We start from the raw sequence: 21,859 nt of genomic DNA on the forward strand, positions 1-21,859 counted from the left end.
AAAACGTGTATAGTGAAAAAAAAACGTGTATAGTGAAAAAAAACGTGTATAGTGAAAAAAAACGTGTATAGTGAAAAAAAACGTGTATAGTGAAAAAAAAACGTGTATAGTGAAAAAAAACGTGTATAGTGAAAAAAAAACGTGTATAGTGAAAAAAAACGTGTATAGTGAAAAAAAAACGTGTATAGTGAAAAAAAAACGTGTATAGTGAAAAAAAAACGTGTATAGTGAAAAAAAAACGTGTATAGTGAAAAAAAAATATTTGATTACATGCACACAAATTAAATCCGTTGATGCAAATAGTTATGAAGCTTTTGTTGTGTACTGGTATTCTATATTTTCAATTGTTTTTTTTAGGCCAAACTCGCCGGCTCGGTGAGTTTGGCGTAAAAAACGAGGTCTTTCTGCCGAATAAGGAGAGTGAAATTTTTTTTCACGCAGTAAATCTGTAAAAATCGTTATGAATATAATGAAAAAAATACATATAATTAATTTTAAGAATATTAAATATATTTAAACTGATGTTATATATTTAGCAAAATTTGTCAAAAGAAATACGATGAGTTAGGTGAGGTTTCAAAGTCAGGTTTGGTGCCAAAATAAAAAAAAAATTCCATTTTCTATGAAAATATCTATTAATTCAAAAACAAAAATTTGGGAAAAGTTCAATTTTGAGGACAGTTCAGTCTGACTGAACAATTCGGTTTATTAGGTACGACGTGTGGCCATATATACAATAAGAAATTTCTTCACCAACATTGTAGCAGACAAATGTAAAGAATGTACGCTATTTACACCCCCTTTATTTATTCTTGTTTTCCATTTATACACCTCAATCATATACCCCCTAATTCCTTTCTAGAGAGTGCAGATTCAGGGCCTCAGTCTATCCTCATAGGGAAGATTTCTGATACATGGGATCAACGTTTTTTCAGTGCATTTATATCCATTCTGTAATACGGTGACCAGAACTGAGCAGCATAAGCTAAATGAGGCCTAACCAAGGATATATAGAGTTGAAGAACAACCTGAGGACTTCTATTATTTATACTTCTTGATATGAAACCAAGGATTCTGTTAGCTTTATTGTGGACACTTATGCACTGCTGTCTTGGTTTTAGATTACTGCTAACCAGAACTTGCAAATCCTTCAGTTAGTAATATTAATTAAGATCTACATTATTTAGTTTATATGTGGCATGGTTATTTTCCTGTCCAATGTTTAGAACTTTGCATTTGTCTGTATTAAACTGCATCTGCCACTTCTCCGACCAATGCATCAGTCTATTCAAATCTTCCTGGAGTGCTTTAATGTCCTCATTAGAATGAATTAGGCAGCTCATTTTGGTGTCATTAGCAAACTTGCTTATATCGCTATTTATTCCCTCACCAATGTCGTTTACATAAACTGTGAACAACAAAGGGCCCAACACTGACCCCTGTGGAGCACCGCTAGTGACACGCCCTCACTCTGATTTCTCCCCACTTATGCAAACTCTCTACTGCCTATCTGTCATCCACGCCTTTACCCAGGAAAATTTTTTTCCTATAACATATGCCTTAATTTTCAAAAGCCTTACTGAAGTCCATATACACAATATCATATTTATTACCATGATCTATCTCCTCAAATACCTTGGTGAAAAAAGTTAGTAAATTCGGAAGACAGGAACGTCCCTTTGTAAAACCGTGTTGAGATTCAATAATCAATTTATGCCTTTCAAGATGGCTACGAATTGGCTCGGCAATTATTGATTCCATAAAATTTCCCACTATGGAGGTATGGCTTATTGGTCTATAGTTCGAAACTAAGGACCTGTCTCCTCCTTTGTAAATAGGCATTACACTTGTCATTTTCCACTTGTCTGGCACTATGCCAGTTTGTAGTGATATGTTAAAAAGACTAGCCAAAGGTTTGCTAAACTCCTCTTTACATTCCATTGAAACCCTTGCAAATAGTTCATCAGGGCCTGGGGATTTGTTCACTGTTAATTTCTCTATTTGTCTGAGGACCATGTCACTAGTTACCCCAATCGTGCATAGTTTATTATCATTGCCCAGCTCTACATAATTTATTATTTCTGGAATTTCGCTAGTATCTTCCTGCATAAAAACTGAGAGGAAATAAGAGTTAAAAATTTCACACATTTCCTTATTACTGTCAGTATATCTGACCTGAGTTACTTTTGAGTGGGACAATCTTGTCTCTAATCTTACTTCTATATACCTGAAAGAAACCTTTTGGGTTAGTCTTCGAATCCTTTACCACTTTAGCCTCATAATCTCTTTTAGCTTTTCTTATTCCCCTTTTTTATTTCTCTCTTTAACTCATTATATTTGGCACGCCTGTACATGCCTCTCTTTTGATCAATGAGAAGGGTTAATCTATTGTTTATCCATTTGGGATCATTTTTGGTTAATCTAATTTCCCTACTAGGAACATAAGTTGTCCGGGCAGCTAGAACTATGCTCTGATAAATGTCAAATTGGCAGCCAACATCACCTACCTGACCCATAGTCACGTCGTTCCAAATTAGCCCACCCAGGTAATTTCTCAATCCCATATATGAAAAATTGTCGACGACTTGATACACACAAGAGGAACACCTCTCCCCAATGCAAGACGTTATGAATTGATGATGTTACGATATCCCCAGTGGGGAGCCAAATCTGGGTCACCCCACGGAAAGGACCCGGGCCGCGATTACAGCTACGAATATAATACAGTCCCAGAGGTACAGTCCCAATGTAAATGCAGAAAAAATTATGATCTAATAACAGAAATAGACAAAGAAGCATGAAACAAATGTTTACAAACTGTAGTGGCCATTTGAAGAGACTATATGTTAGAACAGAAAAGAATTTAAATAAACCAGAGCAAGTTAATACCATGGAAGGAAGTAATTAAATTACTGGTGGATTTTAACACCCAAAAATGTGACCAGATAATATATCGCCATGAATGCTGAATGAACTGACTGAAGTTCTGTGAAAACCACTTGCCCAATTCCTCAACAAATTAAGGGATATTGGAAAAACTACCAAATGCGTGAGAAGCTTACAATGTAAACTTAATTTTTTTGAAAAGAGACTCCAAGAACTAGTGAATATTCTTACCCAACATGATACGTAAAATAACTACTAATTATAAGAGTGTAATTATTAGATCACCTAGAGAGAACATTGCTTATCTCCAAACCTCTACAAGGTAATAAAAACAAATAGTCCCGCCTAACAAATCTAACAAACTTAAACCACTAGAAATTCCTGACTTCAAGAACGTCTGATGCAATATCACACACAAGACTAATTGATGCACAGAAAAAGGCAAGTACCAGTATCAGAGAAGGGAACAAAATGATGAAATAACAATTAAAAACAGTGTATCAAGGAAAGAAGAATATATATGCTGAGGTCAACCAGGGAAATCCTTGACAAGTCTTTAGTAAACACAGTCTTGGATCTGGAGAATCATCGTCCTTCCAGTTACTTATTAAAATGATACAGGTAAATGGAGAGAGATGCAACTAATGTGACATTTTATTGTGGTAATGTTGCCACAATAAAATGTCAATTTAGTTGCATTTGTGTCCTTTTACCTAGCATTTTTGTCGGTAATTCTGTCATTATTACTAAAATGATACACTTGTCAAACGAAAGAGGAAAATTAACAATTAATATTAACACAGCTTTTCAAAAACCATGTTCAGAAGAATTCAGATCATTCTAACACAAAATGGGAAGAATTCTGTCGATAGATATTTTCCCGTAATTAAAATAATGTTCTCAACTCTGAAAAAAGATTTACATCGTTGAAGCCTCAGGTACCAAATGGAGATCGTACTTACTACTGCCCCCCTACATTTTTTTTTAATCACGGGGAAGTGCACAACCTACAAAGAGTTCATTCAATGCTCGAGGATGAAGGAGGGAAGGGATGAAAGATGTATCTGAGGCTAGTATCAAGGATCCCACACTGGAAGTGTGGGATCGTGTTCACGCAGATCACCGCCAGCAACACTGCAGGAATATGGGACGATGCTTAGCCAGGTTATTATCATATTCGTAAATATGGCTTCATTTGCGATCTAAGAGCTTTCTCACTATTATTATGTGGGTTCAGAAAATAATCCAGAAGAATTATAGTAAGAAATACAAAGAAACGTAAGGATAAAAACAATAGGATTATTATTATTAGTATTAGTATTATTATTATTGTTATTGTTGTTGTTGTTGTTGCTGTTGTTGTTGTTGTTGTTACTGTTTTTACAATTACTTTTCTTTGTGAGTGGAACAATACGTAAATAATCTGCACATAGGAGAGAGGAGCTTACGACGACGTCCCGGTTCGACTTGGCCCGAAAAGTAAATGACCCAAGTCGGACCGAGAGCTCCTCTGACTCGACTCACGAAATCGTAATGACACGATTGCAAACAAACCATACCCCGGCCGGGATTGAACCCGCGGTCAGAGAGCTCCTCTCTCTCCTAGGTGCGGGGTTATCTGTGCACGTGTACAACATCTGGGTCATGTCCAAGAGAAGAGGCAGAGGTTAGCAAAGAGGTTGAAGATGGTATCCTCAGTACCGAGATAACGTGGAGTTGCTGTGACAGACAAGTTTGTCAGCAATAATGTTGTAGAACATCAACAAACTGATGACTAAGACACAGGTGCATCACCTGGTTATCTTTACTTTATGTTTCGCTAACAAGTTTCTTCGTCAGTTTAATGCAGAGGCATTTGAAGGTGTTGAAACTAGAGGCAGAAGAAGATAAGGTAATCAGTCCCTCAGCTAAAGTTAAGCGACTGATTACATGCGCTTTATTCCTTAACATGTCGATGTTATATATTATTACCTCTACCATACTTGTCTGACACGGCTAACCTCTGGCCAATCTCTTGGTCATGACTCTCTTCCAGTAGTGGGCCCCGCCCAAGGTGACGATGCCTTCATCTGCTGCATTTCATACGACTCCTATATAAGCAGCCACCTTCTAGCATATTCTTCAGATTCATCAACACCATGGTGGTAGACATCATCTACGCTGAGGGGACTGATTATACTATCTCCAGTCTTAACACCAACAAATACCTCAGTATTTAATTGATAAAACCACTGGTTGGCGATAGGTCCTCAGTATCCAGTTACCCAGCAAATGTTGCACATGTGTCTTATTCATTAGTTGTGCGAGTTTATTTACCGATGCAATGAAAGCAATGCCACTGTGTATAAACAAACATACCAGGAACTTCCATCAGTACTAGAACTCGTTTGAACTTCGTGTTGAGATCCTATTTGTTTTTTTTTTATATATGATTGGCAATGAATGCAATGTTGCAGTTTTTGTGTACAAGTTCTTGAGCCTCAGTGTGTGTTGTGGGTGTGATTATGGTTCAGTGTGTGTTGTGGGTGTGATTATGGTTCAGTGTGTGTTGTGGGTGTGATTATGGTTCAGTGTGTGTTGTGGGTGTGATTATGGTTCAGTGTGTGTTGTGGGTGTGATTATGGTTCAGTGTGTGTTGTGTGTGTGTGATTATGGTTCAGTGTGTGTTGTGTGTGTGTGATTATGGTTCAGTGTGTGTTGTGTGTGTGTGATTATGGTTCAGTGTGTGTTGTGTGTGTGATCATAGTTCAGTGTGTGTTGTGTGTGTGATCATAGTTCAGTGTGTGTTGTGTGTGTGATCATAGTTCAGTGTGTGTTGTGTGTGTGATCATAGTTCAGTGTGTGTTGTGTGTGTGATCATAGTTCAGTGTGTGTTGTGTGTGTGATTATGGTTCAGTGTGTGTTGTGTGTGTGATTATGGTTCAGTGTGTGTTGTGGGTGTGATTATGGTTCGGTGTGTGTTGTGGGTGTGATTATGGTTCAGTGTGTGTTGTGTGTGTGATCATGGTTCAGTGTGTGTCGTGCGTGTGATAATATTACAGTGTGTTATGGGCATGATCATATAGGTTCCCCATATGCACAGTCATATTCAGCTTAACTTCAGCAGGTTTGGTTCACTTATCATCTTCCATTTTATGGCCGATCGTTAACCATCAGTACAGCAATTGATGACTGCTTATCACCGCTCTTTCGAGATTCTGGACTCGGCTATAGGTGGAAAACTCACCACGTGAAACACATTCGTTGTCTCCTAAATATAACAGAAATGCTGACATGAATCAGTTTTAGCAGAAAATAATGACTTACCGCCTCGGGTGCTCACTTCCTATTCTCCATCTTCATGAGGGAACGCATAAGAGCTGCAGATATGTAAACACTAAGCAATTTTTTACGAATACGGATCAAAGCAAGATAATTTTGTTTTTCAAAGATGTGACGTACCTGAATTGGAGCGAGATACTCCCCACTTGTCCTAAAATATGCCTACCTGTTGTTCTTATTGGGTGTGGGCATGTGTAGACGGTGTTGTGAGCTCAGGTCCTGGGGGGAGCCCCGCACGCTGCTCGGCGAACTGTTCGCCTCCTCGAATCTGCCAATTGGAAACACCATTCGTGAAATTTGGTATACGGTGCATTTATGACGCAACAGGTGTTTTAAGAGTAATACTGACTGACGGAAGCTTATATGTGAGTGTTTTATTTAATATTCTGTCATTCTGGTAATGTTTTCACAGACGCTTATTGCCCATATTTATGCTATAGCTTTTCTCTGTCGCCGTTGCCCAGCGGCGAGAGAAGCAACTCTCATTGCTGAGGTCCAGGGAATAAAACCTGGATTTTAATAATCTGACTTTATTAGTTTATGATTAACGAATCACACGTTAATCTAGATCTCATATATAGGTTATCCTTCACTGCATACTTGTGGTATTTTGAGTAGAAACATGAACGTCCATATGTGCGTAAACTTACATACCTTATTGCCTCTGCTAGGATTTCAAGCACCAAGCAACTGCAGCACAGGTTGGATATCGGGCTTATAAATGTTTTATTGTGATTAACTGCAAATCTTCAGGAGCTGCTTCCAGAAACAGACTGCAAGTATATTTGTGCAAAATCTATTTGCCCTCTTGAAAATGAGCCCAAATATTCTTTTTAAAAGGTGTCCTGGTACTGTTTAATTATTTTTCATACAGCTGCCACATCAAGACAGAATGATAGGAAAATAGGAATCGTCTTTACCGTCATTAAATCAATCACTACTTTACCAGAAGCGCTGTGACTTAACCATTCAGATGGCTCTCCGCACTGCAACATCCCTCCCCCCCCCCCAACTCCTCCTTCAGAGTACAGGCACTGTACTTGCCTCCTCCAGGACTCATGATCAGCTAAACGATTACCCTGAGTTACTTCATGTCACTCTGCTCACACTCCAACAGCACGTCATGTCACAAAAACCTCTTGCTAAAATTCTTTAAAAATTGGGCTTTTCCAAAATTTTCTTTCGCAGATAGATATATTGTTTTCATTAAAAATAATGTATAAACTTTTATTTTGGGACTAAACCTTACTTGGAAACCTCACTTAACATAATTTACTTTATTCTAATTCTGCTAAATATTTCATAGATCATTTTAAATATATTTAAAATCTATGATACAAGTATTTTTTCATTATGCTCAGATTGATTTTTTGCAGATTTATTTGATTTTCGCGGAAATTTTTACTCTGCCTATTCAGCAGAAATAACCCCAGTTTCTTCAGGTCAAACTCGCCGGCTCAGCTTATGTATATATAGACGTAGATATGTAAAAAAAGAGCATTTGATGAGATTATCGTGTTTAATCGCTCAGTTTTTCCTGTTTCATAACTCCATATAGTGTCTAGATATTTATCCTGGCAACCAGAGGAAGTGCAGGTGAGGCTGGAGAAGTAATTAAGAAAATTAAGCATGAAACTACGCCTGTGTCGGAAAAATCGAGGTAAAGAATATTACAGGACAATACCGTGACTCCAACAATACACAAATAACCCGTACATAGGAGAGAGGAGCTTACCACGACGTTTCGGTCCGACTTGGACCATTTAGGTGCATATTACTAAATAAATGATTAGTTTATTTCGAGACAATAACAGAAAGATAGAGGCTTATGTAAAGAGTAATCTTTATTACGACATTAAAATAAAAAGGAATAGGTCATTACACCTAAATAAAACACAGTCTATTAAATCTTTGGATTGAAAAACAAACAAAAGTGATCCACTGGACGGTTATATTATTAGGGGCAAAGTAGGTTTAGAATGTGCAGTGACCTGTATAAACAACTACAAGGGAAAATAAACAAGCGGGGTATGACAGAACACCAGAGCACTGGATTGTAACAATCAACTGATAAAGCTGAATCATCATAACACGATCTCCACCCTTCAACATCACAAGATCTCCACCCTTCAACATCACAAGATCTCCACCCTTCAACATCACAAGATCTCCACCCTTCAACATCACAAGATCTCCACCCTTCAACATCACAAGATCTCCACCCTTCAACATCACAAGATCTCCACCCTTCAACATCACAAGATCTCCACCATTCAACATCACAAGATCTCCACCCTTCAACATCACAAGATCTCCACCCTTCAACATCACAAGATCTCCACCCTTCAACATAACAAGATCTCCACCCTTCAACATCACAAGATCTCCACCCTTCAACATCACAAGATCTCCACCCTTCAACATCGAAAGATCTCCACCCTTCAACATCACAAGATCTCCACCCTTCAACATCACAAGATCTCCACCCTTCAACATCACAAGATCTCCACCCTTCAAAATCACAAGATCTCCACCCTTCAATATCACAAGATCTACACCCGTCAACATCACAAGATCTCCACCCTTCAACATCACAAGATCTCCACCCTTCATCTTCACAAGATCTCCACCCGTCAACATCACAAGATCTCCACCCTTCAACATCACAAGATCTTCACCCTTCAAGATCACAAGATCTCCACCCTTCAACATCACAAGATCTTCACCCTTCAAGATCACAAGATCTCCACCCTTCAACATCACAAGATCTCCACCCTTCATCTTCACAAGATCTCCACCCTTCAACATCACAAGATCTTCACCCTTCAAGATCACAAGATCTCCACCCTTCAACATCACAAGATCTCCATCCTTCATCTTCACAAGATCTCCACCCTTCAACATCACAAGATCTCCATCCTTCATCTTCACAAGATCTCCACCCTTCAACATCACAAGATCTTCACCCTTCAACATCACAAGATCTCCACCCTTCAACATCACAAGATATCCACCCTTCAACATCACAAGATCTCTACCCTTCAACATCACAAGAGCTCCACCCTTCAACATCACAAGATCTCTACCCTTCAACATCACAAGATCTCCACCCTTCAACATCACAAGATCTCCACCCTTCAACATCACAAGATCTCCACCCATCAACATCACAAGATCTCTAACCTTCAACACCACAAGATCTCTACCCTTCAACATCACAAGATCTCCACCCTTCAACATCACAAGATCTCCACCCTTCAACATCACAAGATCTCCACCCTTCAACATCACAAGATCTCCACCCTTCAACATCACAAGATCTCCACCCTTCAACATCACAAGATCTCCACCCTTCAACATCACAAGATCTCCACCCTTCAACATCACATGATCTCCACCCTTCAACATCACAAGATCTCCACCCTTCAACATCACAAGATCTCCACCCTTCAACATCACAAGATCTCCACCCTTCATCATCACAAGATCCCCAAACTTCATCTTCACAAGATCTCCACCCTTCAACACCACAAGATCTCTACCCTTCAACATCACAAGATCTCCACCCTTCAACATCACAAGATCTCCACCCTTCAACACCACAAGATCTCCACCCTTCATCATCACAAGATCTCCACCCTTCATCATCACAAGATCCCCAAACTTCATCTTCACAAGATCTCCACCCTTCAACATCACAAGATGTCCACCCTTCAACATCACAAGATGTCCACCCTTCAACATCACAAGATCTCCACCCTTCAACACCACAAGATCTTCACCCTTCATCATCACAAGATCTCCACCCTTCATCTTCATAAGATCTCCACCCTTCAACATCACAAGATCTCCACTCTTCAACATCACAAGATTTCCACCCTTCAACATCACAAGATCTCCACCCTTCAACATCACAAGATTTCCACCCTTCAACACAACAAGATCTCCAACCTTCATCGTCACAAGATCTCCACCCTTCAACATCACAAGATCTCCACCCTTCAACATCACAAGATCTCCACCCTTCAACATCACAAGATCTCCACCCTTCAACATCACAAGATCTCCAATCTTCAACATCACAAGATCTCCACCCTTCAACATCACAAGATCTCCACCCTTCAACATCACAAGATCTCCACCCTTCAACATCACAAGATCTCCACCCTTCAACATCACAAGATCTCCACCCTTCAACATCACAAGATCTCCACCCTTCAACATCACAAGATCTCCACCCTTCAACACCACAAGATCTCCACCCTTCAACATCACAAGATCTCCACCCTTCAACATCACAAGATCTCCACCCTTCAACATCACAAGATCTCTACCCTTCAACACCACAAGATCTCCACCCTTCAACATCACAAGATCTCCACCCTTCAACATCACAAGATCTCCACCCTTCAACATCACAAGATCTCCACCCTTCAACATCACAAGATGTCTACCCTTCAACACCACAAGATCTCCACCCTTCAATATCACAAGATCTCCGCCCTTCAACATCACAAGATCTCCACCCTTCAACATCACAAGATCTCCACCCTTCAACATCACAAGATCTCCACCCTTCAACATCACAAGATCTCCACCCTTCAACATCACAAGATCTCCACCCTTCAACATCACAAGATCTCCACCCTTCAACATCACAAGATCTCCACCCTTCAACATCGAAAGATCTCCACCCTTCAACATCACAAGATCTCCACCCTTCAACATCACAAGATCTAAACCCTTCAACATCACAAGATCTCCACCCTTCATCTTCACAATATCTCCACCCTTCAACATCACAAGATCTCCACCCTTCAACATCACAAGATCTCCACCCTTCAACATCACAAGATCTCCACCCTTCAACATCACAAGATCTCCACCCTTCAACATCACAAGATCTCCACCCTTCAACATCACAAGATCTCCACCCTTCAACATCACAAGATCTCAACCCTTCAACATCACAAGATCTCCAACCCAAGATTCAACATCACAAGATCTCCACCCTTCAACATCACAAGATCTCCACCCTTCAACATCTCCACCCTTCAAGATCTCCACCCTTCATCTTCACAAGATCTCCACCCTTCAACATCACAAGATCTCCACCCTTCAACATCACAAGATCTCCACCCTTCAACATCACAAGATCTCCACCCTTCAACATCACAAGATCTCCACCCTTCAACATCACAAGATCTCCACCCTTCAACATCATAAGATCTCCACCCTTCAACATCACAAGATCTCCACCCTTCAACACCGCAAGATCTCCACCCTTCAACATCACAAGATCTCCACCCTTCAACATCACAAGATCTCCACCCTTCAACATCACAAGATCTCCACCCTTCAACATCAACAAGATCTCCACCCTTCAACATCATCACAAGATCTCCACCCTTCAACATCACAAGATCTCCACCCTTCAACATCACAAGATCTCCACCCTTCAACATCACAAGATCTCCACCCTTCAACATCACAAGATCTCCACCCTTCAACATCACAAGATCTCCACCCTTCAACATCACAAGATCTCCACCCTTCAACATCACAAGATCTCCACCCTTCAACACCGCAAGATCTCCACCCTTCAACATCACAAGATCTCCACCCTTCATCACCACAAGATCTCCACCCTTCAACCTTACAAGATCTCCACCCTTCAACATAACAAGATCTCCACCCTTCAACATCACAAGATCTCCACCCTTCAACATCACAAGATCTCCACCCTTCAACATCACAAGATCTCCACCCTTCAACATCACAAGATCTCCACCCTTCAACATCACAAGATCTCCACCCTTCAACATCATAAGATCTCCACCCTTCAACACAAGTTCTCTACCCTTCAAGATCTCCACCCTTCAACATTAACAGATCTCCACCCTTCAACACCACAACATCTCCACCCTTCAACATCACAAGATCTCCACCCTTCAACATCACAAGATCTCCACCCTTCAACATCACAAGATCTCCACCCTTCAACATCACAAGATCTCCACCCTTCAACATCACAAGATCTCCACCCTTCAACATCACAAGATCTCCACCCTTCAACATCACAAGATCTTCACCCTTCAACATCACAAGATCTCCACCCTTCAACATCACAAGATCTCCACCCTTCAACATCACAAGATCTCCACCCTTCATCACAAGATCTCCACCCTTCAACAAGATCTCCACCCTTCAACATCACAAGATCTTCACCCTTCAAGATCTTCACCCTTCAACATCACAAGATCTCCACCCTTCAACATCACAAGATCTCCACCCTTCAACATCACAAGATCTCCACCCTTCAACATCACAAGATCTCCACCCTTCAACATCACAAGATCTCCACCCTTCAACATCACAAGATCTCCACCCTTCAACATCACAAGATCTCCACCCTTCAACATCACAATATCTCCACCCTTCAACATCACAAGATCTCCACCCTTCAACATCACAAGATCTCCACCCTTCAGCATCACAAGATCTCCACCCTTCAACATCACAAGATCTCTACCCTTCAACATCACAAGATCTCCACCCTTCAACATCACAAGATCTCCACCCTTCAACACCAAAAGATCTCCACCTTTCAACATCACAAGATCTCCACCCTTCAACATCACAAGATCTTCACCCTTCAAGATCACAAGATCTCCACCCTTCAACATCACAAGATCTCCACCCTTCAACATCACAAGATCTCCATCCTTCATCTTCACAAGATCTCCACCCTTCAACATCACAAGATCTTCACCCTTCAACATCACAAGATCTCCACCCTTCAACATCACAAGATATCCACCCTTCAACATCACAAGATCTCCAACCCAAGATTCACCCTTCAACATCACAAGATCTCCACAAGATCTCCACCCTTCAACATCACAAGATCTCCACCCTTCAACATCACAAGATCTCCACCCTTCAACATTCTCCACCCTTCATCATCACAAGATCTGCACCCTTCAACATCACAAGATCTCCACCCTTCAACATCACAAGATCTCCACCCTTCAACTTCACAAGATCTCCACCCTTCAACATCACAAGATCTCACCCTTCAACATCACAAGATCTCCACCCTTCAAGATCTCCACCCTTCAACATCACAAGATCTCCACCCTTCAACACACAAGATCACCCTTCAACATCACAAGATTTCCACCCTTCAACATCACAAGATCTCCACCCTTCAACATCACAAGATCTCCACCCTTCAACATCACAAGATCTCCACCCTTCAACATCACAAGATCTCCACCCTTCAACATCACAAGATCTCCACCCTTCAACATCACAAGATCTCCACCCTTCAACATCACAAGATCTCCACCCTTCAACATCACAATATCTCCACCCTTCAACATCACAAGATCTCCACCCTTCAACATCACAAGATCTCCACCCTTCAACAACACAAGATCACCCTTCAGATCTCCACCCTTCATCATCACAAGATCTCCACCCTTCAACATCACAAGATCTCCACCCTTCAACATCACAAGATCTCCACCCTTCAACATCACAAGATCTCCACCCTTCAACATCACAAGATCTCCACCCTTCAACATCACAAGATCTCCACCCTTCAACATCACAAGATCTCCACCCTTCAAGATCTCCACCCTTCAACATCACAAGATCTCCACCCTTCAACATCAGAAGATCACCCTTCAACATCACAAGATCTCCACCCTTCATCTTCACAAGATCTCCACCCTTCATCTTCACAAGATCTCCACCCTTCAACATCACAAGATCTCCACCCTTCAACATCACAAGATCTCCACCCTTCAACATCAGAAGATCACCCTTCAACATCACAAGATCTCCACCCTTCATCTTCACAAGATCTCCACCCTTCATCTTCACAAGATCTCCACCCTTCAACAACAAGATCTCCACCCTTCAACATCACAAGGTCTCCACCCATCAACATCACAAGATCTCAACACACCTCCACCCTTCAACATCACAAGATCTCCACCCTTCAACATCAAAACATCTCCACCCTTCAACATCACAAGATCTCCACCCTTCACACAAGATCTCCACCCTTCAACATCACAAGATCCACCCTTCAACACCACAAGATCTCCACCCTTCAATATCACAAGATCTCCGCCCTTCAACATCACAAGATCTCCACCCTTCAACATCACAAGATCTCCACCCTTCAACATCACAAGATCTCCACCCTTCAACATCACAAGATCTCCACCCTTCAACATCACAAGATCTCCACCCTTCAACATCACAAGATCTCCACCCTTCAACATCACAAGATCTCCACCCTTCAACATTACCAGATCTCCACCCTTCAACATTAACAGATCTCCACCCTTCAACATCACAAGATCTCCACCCTTCAACATCACAAGATCTCCACCCTTCAACATCACAAGATATCCACCTTTCAACATAAAAAGATCTCCACCCATCAACATCACAAGATCTCCACCCTTCAACATCACAAGATCTCTACCCTTCAACACCACAAGATCTCCACCCTTCAACATCACAAGATCTCCACCCTTCAACATCACAAGATCTCCACCCTTCAACATCACAAGATCTCCACCCTTCAACATCACAAGATCTCCACCCTTCATCATCACAAGATCTCCACCCTTCAACATCACAAGATCTACAACCTTCAACACCACAAGATCTTTACCCTTCAACATCACAATTTCTCCACACTTCAACATCACAAGATCTCCACCCTTCAACATCACAAGATCTCCACCCTTCAACACCACAAGATCTCTACCCTTCATCATCACAATATCTCCACCCTTCAACATCACAAGATCTCCACCCTTCAACATCACAAGATCTCCACCCTTCAACATCTCAAGATCTCCACCCTTCAACATCACAAGATCTCCACCCTTCAACATCACAAGATCTCCACCCTTCAACATCACAAGATCTCCACCCTTCAACATCACAAGATCTCCACCCTTCAACATCACAAGATCTCCACCCTTCAACATCACAAGATCTCCACCCTTCAACATCACAAGATCTCCACCCTTCAACACACAAGATCTCCACCCTTCAACATCACAAGATCTCCACCCTTCAACATCACAAGATCAAGATCTCCACCCTTCATCATCACAAGATCTCCACCCTTCAACATCACAAGATCTCCACCCTTCAACATCACAAGATCTCCACCCTTCAACATCACAAGATCTCCACCCTTCAACATCACAAGATCTCCACCCTTCAACATCACAAGATCTCACAAGATCTCCACCCTTCAACAGCACAAGATCTCCACCCTTCAACATCACAAGATCTCCACCCTTCAACATCACAAGATCTCCACCCTTCAACATCACAAGATCTCCACCCTTCAACATCACAAGATCTCCACCCTTCAACATCACAAGATCTCCACCCTTCAACATCACAAGATCTCCACCCTTCAACATCACAAGATCTCCTCCCTTCAACATCACAAGATCTCCACCCTTCAACATCACAAGATCTCCACCCTTCAACATCACAAGATCTCCATCCTTCAACATCACAAGATCTCCACCCTTAAACATCACAAGATCTCCACCCTACAACATCGCAAGATCTCCACCCTTCAACATCACAAGATCTCCACCCTTCAACATCACAAGATCTCCACCCTTCAACATCACAAGATCTCCACCCTTCAACATCACAAGATCTCCACCCTTCAACATCACAAGATCTCCACCCTTCAACATCACAAGATCTCCACCCTTCAACATCACAAGATCTCCACCCTTCAACATCACAAGATCTCCACCCTTCAACATCACAAGATCTCCACCCTTCAACATCACAATATCTCCACCCTTCAACATCACAAGATCTCCAACCTTCAACATCACAATATCTCCACCCTTCAACATCACAAGATCTCCACCCTTCAGCATCACAAGATCTCCACATCACAAGATCTTCAACATCACAAGATCTCCAACCTTCAACATCACAATATCTCCACCCTTCAACATCACAAGATCTCCACCCTTCAACATCACAAGATCTCCACCCTTCAACACCACAAGATCTCCACCCTTCAACATCACAAGATCTCCACCCTTCAACATCACAAGATCTCCACCCTTCAACATCACAAGATCTCCACCCTTCAACATCACAAGATCTCCACCCTTCAACATCACAAGATCTCCACCCTTCAACATCACAAGATCTCCACCCTTCAACATCACAAGATCTCCACCCTTCAACAACACAAGATCTCCACCCTTCAACAAAACAACATCTCCAACCCACAAGATTCAACCCTTCATCACAAGATCTCCACCCTTCAACATCACAAGATCTCCCCTTCAACATCACAAGATCTCCACCCTTCAACATCACAAGATCTCCACCCTTCAACATCACAAGATCTCCACCCTTCAACACAAGATCACAAGATCTCCACCCTTCAACATCACAAGATCTCCACCCTTCAACATCACAAGATCTCCACCCTTCAACATCACAAGATCTCCACCCTTCAACATCACAAGATCTCCACCCTTCAACATCACAAGATCTCCACCCTTCAACATCACAAGATCTCCACCCTTCAACATCACCCTTCAAGATCTCCACCCTTCAACATCACAAGATCTCCACCCTTCAACATCACAAGATCTCCACCCTTCAACATCACAAGATCTCCACCCTTCAACATCACAAGATCTCCACCCTTCAACAAGATCACAAGATCTCCACCCTTCAGCATCACAAGATCTCCACCCTTCAACATCACAAGATCTCCACCCTTCAACATCACAAGATCTCCACCCTTCAACATCACAAGATCATCAACAAGATCTCCACCCTTCAACATCACAAGATCTCTACCCTTCAACATCACAAGATCTCCACCCTTCAACATCACAAGATATCCACCCATCAACATAGAAAGATCTCCACCCTTCAACATCACAAGATCTCCACCCATCAACACCACAAGATCTCCACCCTTCAACATCATAAGATCTCCACCCTTCAACATCACAAGATCTCCACCCTTCAACATCACAAGATCTCCACCCTTCAACATCACAAGATCTCCACCCTTCAACATCACAAGATCTACACCCTTCAACATCACAAGATCTCAACCCTTCATCATCACAAGATCTCCACCCTTCAACACCACAAGATCTCCACCCTTCAACATCACAAGATCTACACCCTTCAACATCACAAGATCTCAACCCTTCATCATCACAAGATCTCCACCCTTCAACATCACAAGATCTCCACCCTTCAACACCACAAGATCTCCACCCTTCAACACAAGTTCTCTACCCTTCAACATCACAAGATCTCAACCCTTCATCATCACAAGATCTCCACCCTTCATCATCACAAGATCTCCACCCTTCAACATCACAAGATCTCCACCCTTCAAGATCTCCACCCTTCAACATCACAAGATCTCCACCCTTCAACATCACAAGATCTCCACCCTTCAACATCACAAGATCTCCACCCTTCAACATCACAAGATCTCCACCCTTCAACATCACAAGATCTCCACCCACCCTTCAACATCACAAGATCTCCACCCTTCAACATCACAAGATCTCACCCTTCAACATCACAAGATCTCCACCCTTCAACATCATCTCCACCCTTCAACATCACAAGATCTCCACCCTTCAACATCACAAGATCTCCACCCTTCAACATCACAAGATCTCCACCCTTCAACATCACAAGATCTCCACCCTTCAACATCACAAGATCTCCACCCTTCAATCATCTCCACCCTTCAACATCACAAGATCTCTACCCTTCAACATCACAAGATCTCCACCCTTCAACATCACAAGATCTCCACCCTTCAACATCACAAGATCTCCACCCTTCAACATCACAAGATCTCCACCCTTCAACATCACAAGATCTCCACCCTTCAACATCACAAGATCTCCACCCTTCAACATCACAAGATCTCCACCCTTCAACACCACAAGATCTCCACCCTCCACTCCATCACAAGATTCAAACATCACAAGATCTCCACCCTTCAACATCACAAGATCTCCACCCTTCAACATCACAAGATCTCCACCCGTCAACATCACAAGATCTCCACCCTTCAACATCACAAGATCTCCACCCTTCAACATCAGAAGATCACCCTTCAAAATCACAAGATCTCCACCCTTCAACATCACAAGATCTCCACCCTTCAACATCAGAAGATCACCCTTCATCTCCACAAGATCTCCACCCTTCATCTTCACAAGATCTCCACACCACAAGATCTCCACCCTTCAACATCACAAGATTTCCACCCTTCAACATCACAAGATCTCCACCCTTCAACATCACAAGATCTCCACCCTTCATCACAAGATCTCACAACATCGAAAGATCTCCACCCTTCAACATCACAAGATCTCCACCCTTCAACATCACAAGATCTCCACCCTTCACCATCATAAGATCTCCACCCTTCATCTTCACAAGATCTCCACCCTTCAATATCACAAGATCTTCACCCTTCAACATCACAAGATCTCCACCCTTCAACATCAAAAGATCTCCACCCTTCAACATCACAAGATCTCCACCCTTCAACATCACAAGATCTCCACCCTTCAACATCACAAGATCTCCACCCTTCAACATCACAAGATCTCCACCCTTCAACATCACAAGATCTCCACCCTTCAACATCACAAGATCTCCACCCTTCAACATCACAAGATCTCCACCCTTCAACATCACAAGATCTCCACCCTTCAACATCACAAGATCTCCACCCTTCAACATCACAAGATCTCCACCCTTCAACATCACAAGATCTCCACCCTTCAACATCACAAGATCTCCACCCTTCAACATCACAAGATCTCCACCCTTCAACATCAGAAGATCTCCACCCTTCAACATCACAAGATCTCCACCCTTCAACATCACAAGATCTCCACCCTTCAACATCATAAGATCTCCACCCTTCATCTTCACAAGATCTCCACCCTTCAATATCACAAGATATTCACCCATCAACATCACAAGATCTCCACCCTTCAACATCAAAAGATCTCCACCCTTCATCTTCACAAGATCTCCACCCTTCATCTTCACAAGATCTCCACCCTTCAATATCAAAAGATCTACACCCTTCAACCTTCATCACAAGATCTCCACCCTTCATCTTCACAAGATCTCCACCCTTCAACATCACAAGATCTTCACCCTTCAAGATCACAAGATCTCCACCCTTCAACATCACAAGATCTCCACCCTTCAACATCACAAGATCTCCATCCTTCATCTTCACAAGATCTCCACCCTTCAACATCACAAGATCTTCACCCTTCAACATCACAAGATCTCCACCCTTCAACATCACAAGATCTCCGCCCTTCAACATCACAAGATCTCCACCCTTCAACATCACAAGATCTCCACCCTTCAACATCACAAGATCTCCACCCTTCAACATCACAAGATCTCCACCCTTAAACATCACAAGATCTCCACCCTTCAACATCAGAAGATCTCCACCCTTAAACATCACAAGATCTCCACACTTCAACATCACAAGATCTTCACCTTTCAAGATCACAAGATCTCCACCCTTCAACATCACAAGATCTCCACCCTTCAACATCACAAGATCTCCACCCTTCATCTTCACAAGATCTCCACCCTTCAATATCACAAGATCTTCACCCTTCAAGATCTCCACCCTTCAACATCACAAGATCTCCACCCTTCAACATCACAAGATCTCCACCCTTCAACATCACAAGATCTCCACCCTTCAACATCACAAGATCTCCACCCTTCAACATCACAAGATCTCCACCCTTCAACATCACAAGATCTCCACCCTTCAACATCACAAGATCTCCACCCTTCAACATCACAAGATCTCCACCCTTCAACATCACAAGATCTCCACCCTTCATCTTCACAAGATCTCCACCCTTCAACATCACAAGATCTCCACCCTTCAACATCACAAGATCTCCACCCTTCAACATCACAAGATCTCCACCCTTCAACATCACAAGATCTCCACCCTTCAACATCACAAGATCTCCACCCTTCAACATCACAAGATCTCCACCCTTCACCCACCCATCAACTTCACAAGATCTCCACCCTTCAACATCACAAGATCTCCACCCTTCAACATCACAAGATCTCCACCCTTCAACATCACAAGATCTCCACCCTTCAACATCACAAGATCTCCACCCTTCAACATCACAAGATCTCCACCCTTCAACATCACAAGATCTCACAAGATCTCCACCCTTCAACATCACAAGATCTCCACCCTTCAACATCACAAGGTCTCCACCCTTCAACATCACAAGATCTCTACCCTTCAACATCACAAGGTCTCCACCCTTCAACATCACAAGATCTCCACTCTTCAACACCATAATATCTCTAACCTTCAACATCACAAGATCTCCACCCTTCAACACCGCAAGATCTCCACCCTTCAACATCACAAGATCTCCACCCTTCAACATCACAAGATCTCCACCCTTCAACATCACAAGATATCCACCCTTCAACATCACAAGATCTCCACCCTTCAACATCACAAGATCTCCACCCTTCAACATCACAAGATCTCCACCCTTCAACATCACAAGATCTCCACCCTTCAACATCACAAGATCTCCACCCTTCAACATCACAAGATCTCCACCCTTCAACATCACAAGATCTCCACCCTTCAACATCACAAGATCTTCACCCTTCAAGATCACAAGATCTCCACCCTTCAACATCACAAGATCTCCACCCTTCAACATCACAAGATCTCCACCCTTCAACATCACAAGATCTCTACCCTTCAACATCACAAGATCTCCACCCTTCAACATCACACGTTCTATAACCTTCAACATCACAAGTTCTCTACCCTTCAACATCACAAGATCTCCACCCTTCAACATCACACGTTCTATAACCTTCAACATCACAAGTTCTCCACCCTACAACATCACAAGATCTCCACCCTTCAACATCACAAGATCTCCACCCTTCAACATAACAAGATCTCCACCCTTCATCATCACAAGATCTCCACCCTTCAACATCACAAGATCTCCACCCTTCAACATCACAAGATCTCCACCCTTCAACACCACTCCACCCTTCAGATCTCCACCCTTCAACATCACAAGATCTCCACCCTTCAACATCACAAGATCTCCACCCTTCAACATCTCCAGCCTTCAACATCACAAGATCTCCACCCTTCAACATCACAAGATCTCCACCCTTCAACATCACAACATCTCCACCCTTCAACAAGATCACCCTTCAAGATCACAAGATCTCCACCCTTCAACATCACAAGATCTCCACCCTTCAACATCACAAGATCTCCACCCTTCATCATCACAAGATCTCCACCCTTCAACATCACAAGATCTCCACCCTTCAACATCACAAGATCTCCACCCTTCAACATCACAAGATCTCCACCCTTCAACATCACAAGATCTCCACCCTTCAACATCACAAGATCTCCACCCTTCAACATCAGAAGATCACCCTTCAACAAGATCTCCACCCTTCACCCAAGATTCACCCTTCAACATCACAAGATCTCCACCCTTCAACATCACAA

The 21,859-nt window shown here is 42.3% G+C and overlaps 1 protein-coding gene across 1 annotated transcript in view; it reads right to left on the reverse strand.

Moving 5' to 3' along the window:
• LOC128684022 (uncharacterized) overlaps positions 1-21,859 on the reverse strand; it is a 319,563-nt gene that overhangs the window by 76,318 nt on the left and 221,386 nt on the right. Inside the window, exon 8 of the mRNA XM_070093438.1 lies at positions 6,374-6,475. Within this exon, the coding sequence (XP_069949539.1) occupies positions 6,374-6,475 (102 nt within the window). The remainder of the gene's footprint in view (positions 1-6,373; positions 6,476-21,859) is intronic.

The sequence above is a fragment of the Cherax quadricarinatus genome, chromosome 3 (assembly GCF_038502225.1).
Source record: "Cherax quadricarinatus isolate ZL_2023a chromosome 3, ASM3850222v1, whole genome shotgun sequence".
NCBI lineage: Eukaryota > Metazoa > Arthropoda > Malacostraca > Decapoda > Parastacidae > Cherax > Cherax quadricarinatus.